Source organism: Schistocerca nitens, chromosome 2 (assembly GCF_023898315.1).
Source record: "Schistocerca nitens isolate TAMUIC-IGC-003100 chromosome 2, iqSchNite1.1, whole genome shotgun sequence".
NCBI lineage: Eukaryota > Metazoa > Arthropoda > Insecta > Orthoptera > Acrididae > Schistocerca > Schistocerca nitens.
In genome coordinates this window covers 78,000,847-78,016,406 of record NC_064615.1, presented here as the reverse complement: position 1 = coordinate 78,016,406, position 15,560 = coordinate 78,000,847, and the positions used below count along the sequence as shown (strand labels likewise).

The 15,560-nt window shown below is 42.4% G+C and overlaps 1 protein-coding gene across 4 annotated transcripts in view; it reads left to right on the top strand.

The window, feature by feature from the left end:
* The window catches only part of LOC126235753 (serpin B8-like), a 125,017-nt gene that overhangs the window by 76,550 nt on the left and 32,907 nt on the right, over window positions 1-15,560 (top strand). For 3 of the 4 annotated variants that reach the window (XM_049944545.1, XM_049944549.1, XM_049944548.1), the window contains exon 7: window positions 2,486-2,624. In XM_049944545.1, the coding sequence (XP_049800502.1) occupies window positions 2,486-2,624 (139 nt within the window). Of the gene's footprint in view, window positions 1-2,485; window positions 2,625-11,274; window positions 11,432-15,560 lie in introns of those variants that run through there. The other variant, XM_049944547.1, reaches the window with a different exon arrangement.

The following is a 15,560-nucleotide window of genomic DNA, read 5'->3' as shown; positions in this document are numbered from 1 at the left end:
GCAGACCGCGTGAGACGACGCTTCATCCAGTCCCAAACATGCTCAATGGGGGACAGATCCGGAGATCTTGCTGGCCAGGGTAGTTGACTTACACCTTCTAGAGCACGTTGGGTGGCACGGGATACATGCGGACGTGCATTGTCCTGTTGGAACAGCAAGTTCCCTTGCCGGTCTAGGAATGGTAGAACGATGGGTTCGATGACGGTTTGGATGTACCGTGCACTATTCAGTGTCCCCTCGACGATCACCAGTGGTGTACGGCCGGTGTAGGAGATCGCTCCCCACACCATGATGCCGGGTGTTGGCCCTGTGTGCCTCGGTCGTATGCAGTCCTGATTGTGGCGCTCACCTGCACGGCGCCAAACACGCATACGACCATCATTGGCACCAAGGCAGAAGCGACTCTCATCGCTGAAGACGACACGTCTCCATTCGTCCCTCCATTCACGCCTGTCGCGACACCATTGGAGGCGGGCTGCACGATGTTGGGGCGTGAGCGGAAGACGGCCTAACGGTGTGCGGGACCGTAGCCCAGCTTCATGGAGACGGTTGCGAATGGTCTTCGCCGATACCCCAGGAGCAACAGTGTCCCTAATTTGCAGGGAAGTGGCGGTGCGATCCCCTACGGAACTGCGTAGGATCCTACGGTCTTGGCGTGCATCCGTGCGTCGCTGCGGTCCGGTCCCAGGTCGACGGGCACGTGCACCTTCCGCCGACCACTGGCGACAACATCGATGTACTGTGGAGACCTCACGCCCCACGTGTTGAGCAATTCGGCGGTACGTCCACCCGGCCTCCCGCATGCCCACTATACGCCCTCGCTCAAAGTCCGTCAACTGCACATACGGTTCACGTCCACGCTGTCGCGGCATGCTACCAGTGTTAAAGACTGCGATGGAGCTCCGTATGCCACGGCAAACTGGCTGACACTGACGGCGGCGGTGCACAAATGCTGCGCAGCTAGCGCCATTCGACGGCCAACACCGCGGTTCCTGGTGTGTCCGCTGTGCCGTGCGTGTGGTCATTGCTTGTACAGCCCTCTCGCAGTGTCCGGAGCAAGTATGGCGGGTCTGACACACCGGTGTCAATGTGTTCTTTTTTCCATTTCCAGGAGTGTATATCTCACACTTTCAAAACAGTTTTGTACATTCTTGTTCACCATTTCTTCCAAACCTGTTATTTCCACTCCAGTACAGTTTTCCTCCTCCTCTCAAATTCTTCTCATCTTTTCCATTCCACTTCGTTTCGTTTAATCCCAAAATATCTAACTTTCTCCCTGTTAGTACATCTGTCATTTCTTCTATTTTTCCATTGAGGATTAATATATTAAGGGTGCCAATATTTAGGCTATTTTTTTAGTCCATTTGATTCATCTTCTTGTACTGATGAATATCCTCAGGACTCCCATCGTTCGCAGGAGTACTTGAAGAAGCAATGGAGTCAAATCCTGAGTGGTTCGTTCCGAGGCTTGTCTGTGTTTTGAAAGCAATATATGAAGCCTTTCCTACTGGCTTTCCAGACCTAACGCAAGAAAGGATTTTCTGTTGGGGTTGTCTCCCTTAGCCTTTGGAGTTTCTCCTCCACCACGAGGTAGTGGTTCCCTTCTCATTTAATCCCCAGAAAGGAGGGTTGCCTCATCTGCCAGCTACGCCGTTCCGAAGTATTTCTTCTCCGCAGTCGCTGCGATTACGGTCTTCACCAGTAACGCTGGGCAAGGGTTCCGTGTTATACCCCACGGGATTGGATCCCTGCCTGAACTCAACCATCTTATCACTCTGGCCTGTTGACGTGTAGGATGCCCATCCCCGCGACGTGGACGCCCCAGACAGGAATCACCCCACTAGAGGAATATGGAAGGGGACCCTACCACCCTGGAGCCGGGTTAATGATAGTGTATGGCGCCACCATCAAATGGTTCAAATGGCTCTGAGCTCTGAGGTCATCAGTCCCCTGGACTAAAGAACTACTTAAACACAACTAACCTAAGGACATCACACACATCCATTCCCGAGGCAGGATTCGAACCTGGGACCGTAGTGGTCGCGCAGTTCCAGACAGTAGCGCCTAGAACCGCTCGGCCACTCCGGCCGGCACACCACAATCAATGGCTTTAATAGCTGTATAAAATTGAATATAATGGAATTATTTTAAGCATTTAGTAATAGCTGTATAAAACGAAATGCTTAAAATAATTCCATTAACTAGCAGTTAAAAGACGTAAGTCATACAGCCTTTAGAATATTTTTCAAGAAAGCTTTTCACGTACTAGTTTAGAATAATTCGCCTCATTAAAGATTAGTCAGGTGAAGACACGTAAATAGTACCGTACATGATCTTTAGTAGCTTCACAAAGTGAATTCATTCTTTGAAGCAACGAAATAATATTGTATTACTGTTCGCCGCGAACGTTTTGTCTTAACACTATTTAAAATAACCTCTTGAACAGAGACTTTTATTTACATGCATTTCCAAATTTCGATTTCAGCTCGGGATGGAGTCCATGTTTAATCCAGCCAAAGCGAACTTCTCTGGCATCGTTGATGAGAAGTTTGTAGTAAGCAAGGTCCTGCACAAAGCGTTCATCGAGGTCAACGAGAATGGCACCGAAGCGGCAGCCGCAACAGGTGGGTGGTTTCAAAACTTAATATTCACCAATTACGAGGACTGATAAACTGCACTTCCATGTGGAAAGCCTGAAGTTACTTTTACATTTGCCGATAAATGTCTGTCTAATATAACACGCTGTGCAAAAGCGTCGTACTCCTGTAGAACACTTCGGCTTAATTTCTTCAGTTATGTCATTCAGCTTTCATAATTTTATATCTTCTCTGAGTACTCTGTGTCATATTAGCCTCAGCTTAACCTCAAACAGTAATTAGGATCTGTAGTTAACTTAAGTTGTGTGATTTATCTTAACATACAAGCCTGACACACAATACCACTGCCGTTGTTTCGTAAAATTGTTCTAGATCCTTCCTTGTTTTGCTTCGTGAGTAATTCGGATTGTACCAGCTATTTGCTGATATATGTATCCGATTTGTTGCTTGCGGGAAAGTGCACTACCATCTGAGCTACCCGCGAAAGGCAAAGGTCCCGAGTTCGAATCTCGGCCCGGCACACAGTTTTAATCTGCCAGGAAGTTTCATATCAGTGCACACTCCGCTGCAGAGTGAAAATCTCTTTTGGGGAGAGAGAACAGATTGGCTGGACGAGAAGAATGCCTAGAGGCAGGGACGTGCACTTTCAGCATTGTTCTTCTTTCTAGTGATGGATGAGGCAATGACCAAATTGGCATAAGCAATTGGTGAAGAAAAGATGAAAGCAACGGTTGTCATGTTTTCTTTTTTTCGACCTTCCTTAGTTGCTAAAAAATTCATGGAGGTATGTTCTGTTTTCGCATATATATACTGCTGGCCACCGTAAATGCAACACCCTGAAGGAAGCATCCGAATCAAGTGAAATTTACACCATGGGTTTGCAGCGATGAGATATGCAACTGATTAGAATTTCAGCGCAGACGCACATCACGCGCGCCTGTGGCGTCACCTCATAGCGCCATTTAAGGCTTGGCGATTTCGACGAGTGTACGTTCGGCACGTGTGTTTACCTTGTGGTTGTTTCACAAGACGATCAGTTATGCGTCGTAGACAACAGCGAACATCTTTTGATCAAGTATCCGAGTTCGACAGAGGAAGGATAGTGGCTTACCGAGATTGTGGATTATCGTACAGAGAAATCGCTAGTCGTGTTGGACGAAACCAAACAACTGTAATGCGGATATGTGACCGTTGGATGCAGGAGGGTACGACGGACCGACGTGGTCGATCGCATTCACCTCGGTGCACCACTGCACGTGCTGATAGGCAAATTGTGCGCATGACAGTGACGGATCGCTCAGTGACATCCCGAACCAGAGCACAGCACATTGCGACTGTAACGCATCATCCAGTGTCTGCGCGTACCATTCGACGCCGTTTACAGCAGAGTGGTCTGTCCGCAAGACGTCCATTGCTTCGTCTACCATTGACGCAGAACCACAGACGTCTCCGTCGCCAATGGTGTGATGACAGACGGATGTGGACGGCAGAATGGAATGAGGTTGTCTTTACTGACGAGGCACGCTTCTGTCTGCAGCACCACGATGGTCGGATTCAAGTGTGGAGACACCGTGGAGAGAGGATGCTGGACAGCTGCATTAGGCACCGCCACACTGGTCTTGTACCGGGTATTATGGTATGGGGCGGTATTGGATATTAGTCTCGCACGCCTCTAGTACGCATTGCCGGTACTTTAAATAGCCGGCGCTACATATCCGAGGTGCTGGAGCCGGTTGTCCTTCCTTACCTTCAGGGCTCGGCCACAGCCATATTTCAACAGGATAATGCGCGACCACACGTGGCACGCATTGTCCAAAGGTTCTTCGTCAATAACCAGATTGAATTGCTTCCCTGGCCGGCTCGCTCTCCGGATCTTTCGCCGATAGAAAACATGTGGTCCATGGCTGCTCAACGAGTGACCCAGATTACATCCCCAGCTGCCACACCAGATGATCTTTGGCAACGTGTGGAAGCTGCTTGAGCTGCTGTACCCCAGGAACACATCCAACGTCTCTTTGACTCAATGCCGAGACGTGTGGCAGCGGTGATCTCCAACAATGGCGGCTACTCTGGCTACTGATTCTGGCAGGAACCACATGTCACAGACGTCTGTAAACGTAATCATTTGATACTTGGTCAACATGTTATCTACAAAATAAATTTTGTTGTGCTACCTCTTGTCTTTTTTGGTGTTGCATTTACGGTGGCCAGCAGTGTATATAAATGGTGAGTCACCTAACATTACCGCTGGATATATTTCGTAAACCACATCAAATACCGACGAATCGATTCCACAGACCGAACGTGAGGAGAGGGGCTAGTGTAATTGGTTACTACAAACCATAAAAAAATTCACGGAAGTATGTTTTTTAACACAAACCTACGCTTTTTTTAAATGGAACCCCGTTGGTTTTGTTAGCACATCTGAACATATAAACAAATACGTAATCAGTGCCGTTTGTTGCATTGTAAAATGTTAATTACATCCGGAGATATTGTAACCTAAAGTTGACGCTTGAGTACCACTCCTCCGCTGTTCGATTATGTGTATCGGAGAGCACCGAATTGCGTAGGGATCCAAAGGGAACGGTGATGGTCCTTAGGTACAGAAGAGACTGGAAGAGCACATTACGTCCACATGCTAACACCTTTTTATTGGTCTTTTTCACTGACGCACATGTACATTACCATGAGGGGTGAGGTACACGTACACACGTGGTTTCCGTTTTCAAGTACGGAGTGGAATAGAGTGTGTACCGACATGTCAGGCCAATAGATGTTCAATGTGGTGGCCATCATTTGCTGCACACAATTACAATCTCTGGCGTAATGAATGTAGTACACGCCGCAGTACATCTGGTGTAATGTCGCCGCAGGCTGCCACAATACGTTGTTTCATATCCTCTGGGCTTGTAGGCACATCACGGTACGCATTCTCCTTTAACGTACCCCACAGAAAGAAGTCCAGAGGTGTAAGATCAGGAGAACGGGCTGGCCAATTTATGCGTCCTCCACGTCCTATGAAACGCCCATGGAACATCCTGTCAAGGGTCAGCCTAGTATTAATTGCGGAATGTGCAGGTGCACCATCATGCTGATACCACATACGTCGATGCGTTTCCAGTGGGACATTTTCGAGCAACGTTGGCAGATCATTCTGTAGACACGCGATGTATGTTGCAGCTGTTTGGGCACCTGCAATGAAGTGAGGACAATGTTTCAAGCGTCAACTTTAGGTTACAATATCTCCGGATGTAATTAACATTTTACAATGCAACAAACGGCACTGATTACGTATTTGTTTGTATGTTCAGATGTGCTAACAAAACTAACGTGGTTCCATTTAAAAAAACGTAGGTTTGTGTTAAAAAACATACTTCCGTGCATTTTTGTATGGTTTGTATTAAACAATTACACTAGCCCCTCTCCTCACGTTCGGTCTTTGGAATCGGTTCGTCAGTATTTGATGTGTTTTACGAAATATATCCAGCGGTAACGTTAAGTGACTCACCCTGTGTAGCGGTCTACTTCAGAGTTAGTAGTGCAAAATATGTTACGTTTTCTCATGTTTTTCTCTTGTGTTTCAGATTAGAAACAACTTTTGTAGCACAAGTTTTGTGAAATTAAATTATCGTTTTGTGTTACGATTTCCAATGTTGTTAGTCCGTGTCCCCATACCCCAGATGGCCGATTTCCAACATTTTTTCACCCATACTTATTATAACACTTCACTTACGATTTTCATTGTGTGTTCAACGTGCGTGTTTTACAGTGTGTAGTGTGTTTACCTTTCGTCATTGGTTTGTGTTGCGCTTGTCATTTGATATTTTCATTTGTTATGTCTGTGTGTGCGAATGTGTCTGTCTTTTTGTGATGCGTTAATGGGTCATTCCTTGTGAGACTGCTTTTTTTTAAAAAAAATTGTGTATTTGCTATTCTATGTGTTGATATGTGTTTCTATCTTAAAGTATACCGTTTCCTTCAGTCAGTCATGCCATGAGTGTAACTGTTTTGTGTTTCTGGTTGTCAGCTGTAGTGTCTGCTGGGTTCTGTGGCGTTTGTGTTCTCTGCATGTTTACAATTTTCTTTAGCTGTGTTTTGATTTTTTGGTTGAGTCTTTGCATTATAAAGGTGTTACAACGATTGTTTGTGGCTATGAGCTGCATTGTTTGTAATTCTTCTTCATAGTTTTCTTTGCTGAGTAGGATGTTATTTAGTCTGCGTTATATGTGTCTTACGGCCGCAAGTTTCTTTTTTTTCTCTTTTTAATGTAGCCTGTATAATTGTATCTGGGGCTGTTGGCTTCCTGAATAAGTCAAATATGCGCTAATTGCTGTATCCCTTTTTGGCATATCCAAGAAAGTACTAGCGTTTGTGATTCTGTTTCCATGTATACTGTTTATGTCTGTATAAAGTTTATCTGTTTTTTCTGTTCGTTCATCCACCGTACCATTCGCATATCTGTACCAGTAAACAATTTTGTATATTTCTTTGTGGTGACTGTATCGAAGATCGCGTTTTCTATATGGCTGACGAATATGTTTGCAATTGATCCTGATATTGGGGATCCCATTGGAAGGCCACCTTTTTGTAAATAAACATCCTTTCCAAATCGGAAGTCAGCACACAGAATAGCAAATACACGCATAAACCCACGCACACACACAAACACACACACACACACAAAGAATAACGCTTTCACACATTTTTTGTAAAGAAAAACAGCGCTCTCACAAGGAATGACACATTTACACAAAACATTACACACAAGCAACACGAACACACACAAACAAAAACAAAACAAATGGATATATCAAACCACTTGCACCACACAAAGGACGAAAAATAAACACCCAGCCACAACTGGCAACACAACACATTGCAAACACACACATATTGAACTCATCATTAAAAGTAAAAGTAAAGTCTTGTAATAAACGTGGGTGAGAAAACGCCGGATATCGGCCATCTGTAGTATGGGGAGCGTATGAACACGGTTACGGGTCTACGCACATGGAATAGCAACAATGGAAATCGTAACACCAAAAGGCAATTTAACTTCACGAAACTTGAGCTACAAAACTTCTTCCTTATCTATAAAACAAGAGAAAAACATGAAAAATGTAACTTTGGAACTACTATATATTTACACAGGATGGTCCATTGATAGTGACCGGGCCAAATATCTCACGAAATAAGCATCGAACGAAAAAACTACAAAGAACGAAACTCGTCTAGCTTGAAGGGGGAAACCAGATGGCGCTATGGTTGGCCCGCTAGATGGCGCTGCCATAGGTCAAACGGATATCAACTGCGTTTTTTTAAATAGGAACCCCCATTTTTCATTACATATTCGTGTAGAACGTAAAGAAATATAAATGTTTTAGTTGAACCACTTTTTTCGCTTTGTGATAGATGGCGCTGTAATGGTCACAAACGCATAAGTACGTGGTATCACGTAACATTCCGTCAGTGCGGTCGGTATTTGCTTCGTGATACATTGCCCGTGTTAAAATGGACCGTTTACCAACTGCGGAAAAGGTCGATATCGTGTTGATGTATGGCTATTGTGATCAAAATGCCCAACGGGCGTGTGCTATGTATGCTGCTCGGTATCCTGGACGACATCATCCAAGTGTCCGGACCGTTCGCCGGATAGTTACGTTATTTAAGGAAACAGGAAGTGTTCAGCCACATGTGAAACGCCAACCACGTCCTGCAACAGACGATGATGCCCGAGTAGGTCTTTTAGCTGCTGTCGCGGCTAATCCGCACATCAGTAGCCGACAAATCGCGCGAGAATCGGGAATCTCAAAAACGTCGGTGTTGAGAATGCTACATCAACATCGATTGCACCCGTACCATATTTCTATGCACCAGGAATTGCATGGCGACACTTTGAACGTCGTGTACAGTTTTGCCAATGGGCACAAGAGCAATTACGGGACGATGACAGATTATTTTCTCACGTTCTGTTTAGCGACGAAGCGTCATTCATCAACAGCGGTAACGTAAACCGGCATAATATGCACTTTTGGGCCCCGGAAAATCCATGATGGCTACGTCAAGTGGAACATCAGCGACCTTGGCGGGTTAATGTATGGTGCGGCATTATGGGTGGAAGGATAATTGGCCCCCATTTTATCAATGGCAATCTAAATGGTGCAATGTATGCTTATTTGAAGGATATTTGCTATCGTGCTCCACCGTCAACGCCTGAAAACGTGCGTCAGCGCACTGTCAATACAAGTGCGAACATTACGGAAGGCACTATACAGGTGTTACAACTATTGTTTGTGGCTATGAGCTGTATTGCTTGTAATTCTTTTTCATAGTTTTCTTTGCTGATTGGGATGTTATTTAGTCTGTGTATCAGGTTGGATGTAGCCGGTATAAGTGTATCTGGGACTGTTGGCTTCCTGAATAAGTCAAATATGCGCTAATTGCTGTCTCCCTTTTTGGCATATCCAAGAAATGTACTAGCTTTTGTGATTCTGTTTCCATGTATACTGTTTATGTCTGTATGAAGTATATCTGTTTTTTCTGTTCGTTCATCCAGAATTATGTCATCCGTATATCTGTACCAGTAAACAATTTTATATATTTCTTTGTGATGACTGTATCGAAGATCGCGTTTTCTATATGGCTGACGAATACGTTTGTAATTGCTCCTGATATTGGGGATCCCATTGGAAGGCCCCCTTTTTGTAAGTAAACATCCTTTCCATATCGGAAGTCATTTTTGGATGTGATTACTTTAAGAGTTTTGGTTATTCCACTAACACAACACACAGAATGGCAAAGACACACACAAACACATGCACACACACAAACATACACACACACAAAGAATAACGTTTCCACACATTTTTTAAAGAAAAAAGGAATGACACATATGCACACAACATAACACACAAACAGACACATATACATACAAACAAAAACAAAACAAATAAAATATCCAACCACATGCACAACACAAACGAATTACGAAAAATAAACACCCAGCGACAGTTGGCAACACAACACATTGCAAACACACACATACTGAACCCACAATGAAAAGTGAAAGTTTGCAGGTTTACACACGTGGAATAGCAACACTGAAAATCGTAACACCAAAAGGCAATTTAACTTCACGAAACTTGTGCTACAAAAGTTCTGCCTTATCTGTAAAACAAGAGAAAACATGAAAAATGTAACTTTGGAAGTAGAAGCATTTGAACAGACCACTGAAGATGCTTCACAAAAGAAAGAAGCGAAACGCGTATGACAAAAAACAAACTGTCTATCATTTAGTTGCAAGATGGAACATACCTCCACGAAAGCGACGGTGTTTGCAGAGGATTTGATGATTTGCAGAAACTAGAAGGAGATAGTGCAGGGGCAGTTGGACATTTGGCAACAAACACGACAAGAATATCGGATGAAATGTAGCATACGTAAGTGTGAAATGATTATCTCAAAAAAGAAGAACAATTGGGGGTGAGGACGTCTGAGAAAATTGGAGAGCTTCAGGTACCTGGAAACCTTAGTACTGGAAAATGGAAGAAGCGATAAAGAAATAAATGAGTGAGGAAGAGAAGTAGAGTATTCTGGGAGATTATTAGCAGCCTGATACGCAGCAAGGACGTCCTGCAAAACAATAAAATGGTTATGTATCGGGTGTAGTCTGTTCCAATCTCGATGTGTACCTCGGAGATGTGAATAATGAAAGGAAGAGACAGAGCAAAATGAAATAGGAGAGATGAAATTCTTGAGAAACAGTATTGGAGTGACGAAAATGGAAAGGTTAAAGAATGAAGAGTGTCAGAGAAGGAGAAGAAGATACCGAGAACGATATATGAGGTGAAAGGCAAGGTAAAAGTATGAAGAGGAAGACCAAGAGACTGGTGGTTAAAAAGAGTGAATAGCTGCGTGCGAAAGACTGCAGCGAGGTGGAGACGGAAGGATGGTGGTAAGACAGAAGACGATGGACAAGTTTGTTTCGAATTTTCATGGAAAATGTTGGTTGACAACGGTTGCGGATGGAAGGGTGCCGAAGCCTCAGCAGATAAGAATTCGCACCAATGTCCTGTATAGAATCACATACCTCGCTCAAGCAGAGAAACTATTGTTGTACTGTCTCTGAGTTGAGGTCAAAAAGGTCGGCGGCCTTGTATGCGAGAGCCGTAGGCTTGTATGCCAGCACAAGGTTTGAGCCACTCCTCATTTCTCCGTGATCATCATCATCATCACCACCATCATTATCCTAAACTCAAATACAACCTGCCGGCCTGGTGTGGCCGAACGGTTCTAGGCGCTTCAGTCCGGTGCCGCGTGACCGCTACGGTTGCAGGTTCGAATCCTGCCTCGGGCATGGATGTGTGTGATGTCCTTAGGTTAGTTAGGTTTAAGTAGTTCTAAGTTCTAGGGGATTGATGACCTCAGAAATTAAGTCCCATAGTGCTCAGAGCCATTTGAACCATTTTTGGAGTTACTGGAATACATCACCACTGTGTGAGTAGAATGTGTTGTACTAGACTCAAACCCCGAATACTGCGTTTCGTGAGCAACGCTCTTTCTATCTCCCACTGTCTGAGTGCCCTGGATATGCTGTTTTACACTTGCGTGCGAGTAAAAGTGGTAGGACTGTCACCTCAGACAGAGAAAGTAATGCCTGTTCCTGCTGTTGCAGTTCTCGTGGCAGCTGGTTCTGGCGCTCCTCGGTTTCCGCCACCACCACACGTCATCTTCAAGGCCGACCACCCCTTCTTGTTCTTCATTATGGATGACGTCACCCCTACGATTTTTTTCGCGGGACGATTTGCGACACCTTCTGCATAATTAGTGAGGTGTCAGAATATATAAGTTTAATTTCTTATGATCCTGAAACCTGTAGAAACAATTGGTGAAATTGTTATTTTTCTTAGTGTTGAAATCTGGCTGAAAAAAGATATTTAATAAAAAGTGTTTTCATACCCGAAGAATGTACAATATTTCTATTTAAACTAAGAACAGTAGTCAACACAAGTAAAACTTTTGTTTTCTAACTTACATCCCCTAAAGAGCGGTAATTTCTGAATTCTGGAAAAAAGTGTTTCTATCCAAAGGATGATGGTAAAATTCCCAATGGGAGTCAGATTTTGAAATTATTTACTACTCTCTTTGCGATGATAATACACGTTACAACGTTTTCTAATTTGCTCTAAACACAAACATAATTACAGGCTTCTAATCATGAGTGGGTTCCGCCATAAATTGGTCGTCGTTAGAAACTTTGGGTGAGACATCTTATGCTGGGTGTCAGAATATGCGTCACCATATGTTCTCATGAAAGAAATAAGAAATAATAATAGAATTATCTATGCATGTAAATCACTGTTGTTAATGGACATAATGTCGTTCTTTCGATTCAGAAACTTGATGCAGATTCGAAGCGTTATAGTTGCTCCATGCAGTTAGCCCCGTTTTTATAACGCATCGCCTCGTTAAACAAATGGTTAATGCCGCTGCCTTCGGAGCGAAAGAACGCGGTTCAGTTCCTGTTAACTCCTAAGATTTTTTTCTGAGGTCGGGAGGTCAAGTGCTTCAGTACAGAAGCAGCACCACCAATTGGATTTATCTGCAAAAATAACGTCTGTAGGGATTAGCGACATGATAATCACACGTGCCACGATCTTTATCGCTTCTCCTAAGGCAGCAGTTGACCAGTCGGAACAGAACTTTATGTCCTCCATGTTGGAGTGTTTTTGTGAGGAAACTGCGACTGTTTTGACAATAAAAGTTCAAATAAAACAAATTTATCTAGGGTCAGTGGGGTCAGTCCTTTTTGGTCAGTTTTTGGGTGAGTCTTTTTTTTTCTCCCACGACGCGTTTTGACAGTTTATCTCTGATCTTCAGGTGGAAAACAGCATATCTTGTTACCTGTATACCAGCTGAATGCAGCTAGTAGTATTTTTTTCTTTTATTTTGCTACAAAAAGTATAACAAGCACTTGTTGTCATATGGCACTAAGATCATACATTGGAAATGGTGATGGAGCTACTTACAGTCTGTTCCAGTGCACAGAACTCTTCAGTTCGTTATAAAATAAAATCATCATTGACTTGATTTATCACACAGAAACCAGTAATATAAACACACCAAAGGTTGTAGTGATGTGAAGATACGGTACTTCGCCCCACAGAGCATTCATAGCTAGTTCACACTGTGGATAAGAGATACATATAGCAATTATATAATTATTTCTTTCCTTACAACATCTTGTTAAAGTACTGTATTGCAATATGTGTGACAGGAACATAAAATGAAATAGATAAACTAAGTACATACATATGTATATAAATGACTTAGTTATGAATATACTGTGTCTCTAAAGTACTTTGGGATTATTTATTTTTCTTTAATAACTGACTCAGGAAGTAGAAGATAGAAAGAGTTACAATGCATCATCTAGTACACCTACAAAACTCTTAAAGAAGCTCATTGTCACTGTCTCAGTGCTTTTCATTTAGAGCATTCTGTCCATGTTTTCTGTTAGAAATAAAAATTTCCAGCTCTTCATAAATGTTGAGTTTGTGACTTTTTTTCATTTTGTGAAGTTATATTAGATAGTCCTCTATGTTGTCAAATGAATGTCCTGTGTCCTGAATGTGTGTAACTATGACTGATTTATTGGGTGTGTTATATCTAAAGGCATTAATGTGTTCTCTGAATCTAGTTTGAAAGCTCCGTCTGGTCTGACCTACGTAGTGTACAGGGCGTTGACTGCATTTTATCTTGTATACACCTAAGTTGGAGAATTTATCTTTATTGATTTCTGTATTGTGTGGCAGTTTATTACCTAATTTATTGTTTGTGGAGAAAGCAACTCTTACAATATATGGTCTCAACACATTAGCAGGTTTTTGTAAAGCGATAACAAAGTAGGGAAAGCATACTGCTCTGGTGTCTGTCTGTTTGTTGTTCTTATTTATGTTTCTCTCTATTCCTTTCTTAACTTTCTTAGATATTTTCTCAATGAGTGTACGTTGAGAACCATTTGCAGCTGCTATCTGTTTGATGGCTTCAGTTTCATATTGGAGCCTGTCTTTGCTTAATGGCATTGTGTCTGCTCTGTGCAACATGGATCTATAGACTGCTAATTTGGGTGGGTGTGGGTGGCATGGACTAATCTAAAGTGGCAAAAATGTCAAACTTTAGTTTTAGCCTGATTTAGAAATGTTCCTAATGTAGTATGTTTTCGAAAACATAGGGAGCATTAAAATATTTTCCAAAGTACGTGCTACAGATATTTTGTTTTCTTAACTTGAAAAACGGAGAAATTTATGAATGAGAAACAAAATGCAAAATGTTATTCCATATTTGCACCACTTCCTCTCTCTCTCTCTCTCTCTCTCTCTCTCTCTCTCTCTCTCTCTCTCTCTATATATATATATATATATATATATATATATATATATATATATATATATAGTTTATCTATTTTATTTTAGTCACTGCCATATATTTTACAGTGCAATAGTTTTAATAAGATGTTGTAAAGATAGAAATAATTTTGTAAATGCTATATGTATCTCTGATCCACAGTGTAAATTAGCTATGAATGATCTCCAAGATAAAGTACCATATCTTTACAGTGCTATAAACTTTGGTCTGTTTATATTAGTGGTTCGTGTTTCTGCATGAAAAATCAAGTCAAAAATGTTCATTTATAACGAACTGCAGGGTTCTGTAAAGTGAAACAGATTGTAAGTAATTCTATCACCATTTCAGAGGTATGCATAGGGAATGAAGTCCTCTGTGACTATAATTAGAGTCCAGTATGTAACTTCCACTCAGCAACGGAGTGCTCACTGACGTGATTCGCCAATTACAACTGTGGTAGACCATATGACCCATGCGCTTTCTTTCATTAAAAGAAAGAATACCATCTGGTCAGATCACTTCGCGGTACTTGCCTATTTTTTACATATAGTTTTGCTTTTTGTAATGTCTAACAATAAACTATTCATAATCAGAACTTGGATATTCCGTTAGTCGTGTTGCTGGTGTCTAATATCGACACCACTGGACTGATCCTCACGCGATATTCATTTTAAAAAAACTTGTTTTTAAGTGTACCGCCTACACCTTTAGGTAATTAACCTGTATCGGTATGTATATGCCCAACAGAGACTGTAAACTGTCATTTGTTACACAAGGTTTTTTTATTAAGGCTAAATTGTGTCCCTAAATACGTCAAAAGGGTGATGGGATAGTGACTGTAATTTAACTTTGTGACCAGGTGAGACACGTATGTTATGAAAGTCAAAGTTGCTGTATGGTCTATTGTTTATTATAAATTGTCACACAAAACGAGTGAAATAGTTGCACTGAAGTATAAACGAACATGTTTAATAATATCCCATTCACTGACAAATTATCACAAGAACATGAAATAGTTACAAATAACTAATTCGAGGGGAGATTCAAGACAAGGAACCGATAGGTAGGCTGCTACACTATTAGCACACTGATTTGTTTCCGCGATCTGACCACAGTGATTGCCAAAATTTGAGTTCGTGGAACGATGCATGCCAGAAGGACGTCATCCTCCTATTCATTAACACTCTAACCGTTAGTGAATATATTCCGACCTGTACACGCCTAAGCCAATTGCAGATATTACCAATCGGTTTAACAGCGTCGTGTGTTGTCCGCTAATGTCGGCGTCCACTGTGGACGATGCCTGTGAATCGCGAAAAGCTGCCTGACGTTAACTTTACTTCAAGTTCCAGTTTGATATGCAAAGTGAAACGAGCACTTCTCACACCGCATTCTGCGAGCGGAATTCTCAGTGGTTCTTTCGCTATCTGCAGTCGAAAAATAGCTCTGAGCACTATGGGACTTAACTTCTAAGGTCATCAGTCCCCTAGAACTTAGAACTACTTAAACCTAACTAACCTAAGGACAACACGCACATCCATGCCCGAGGCAGGA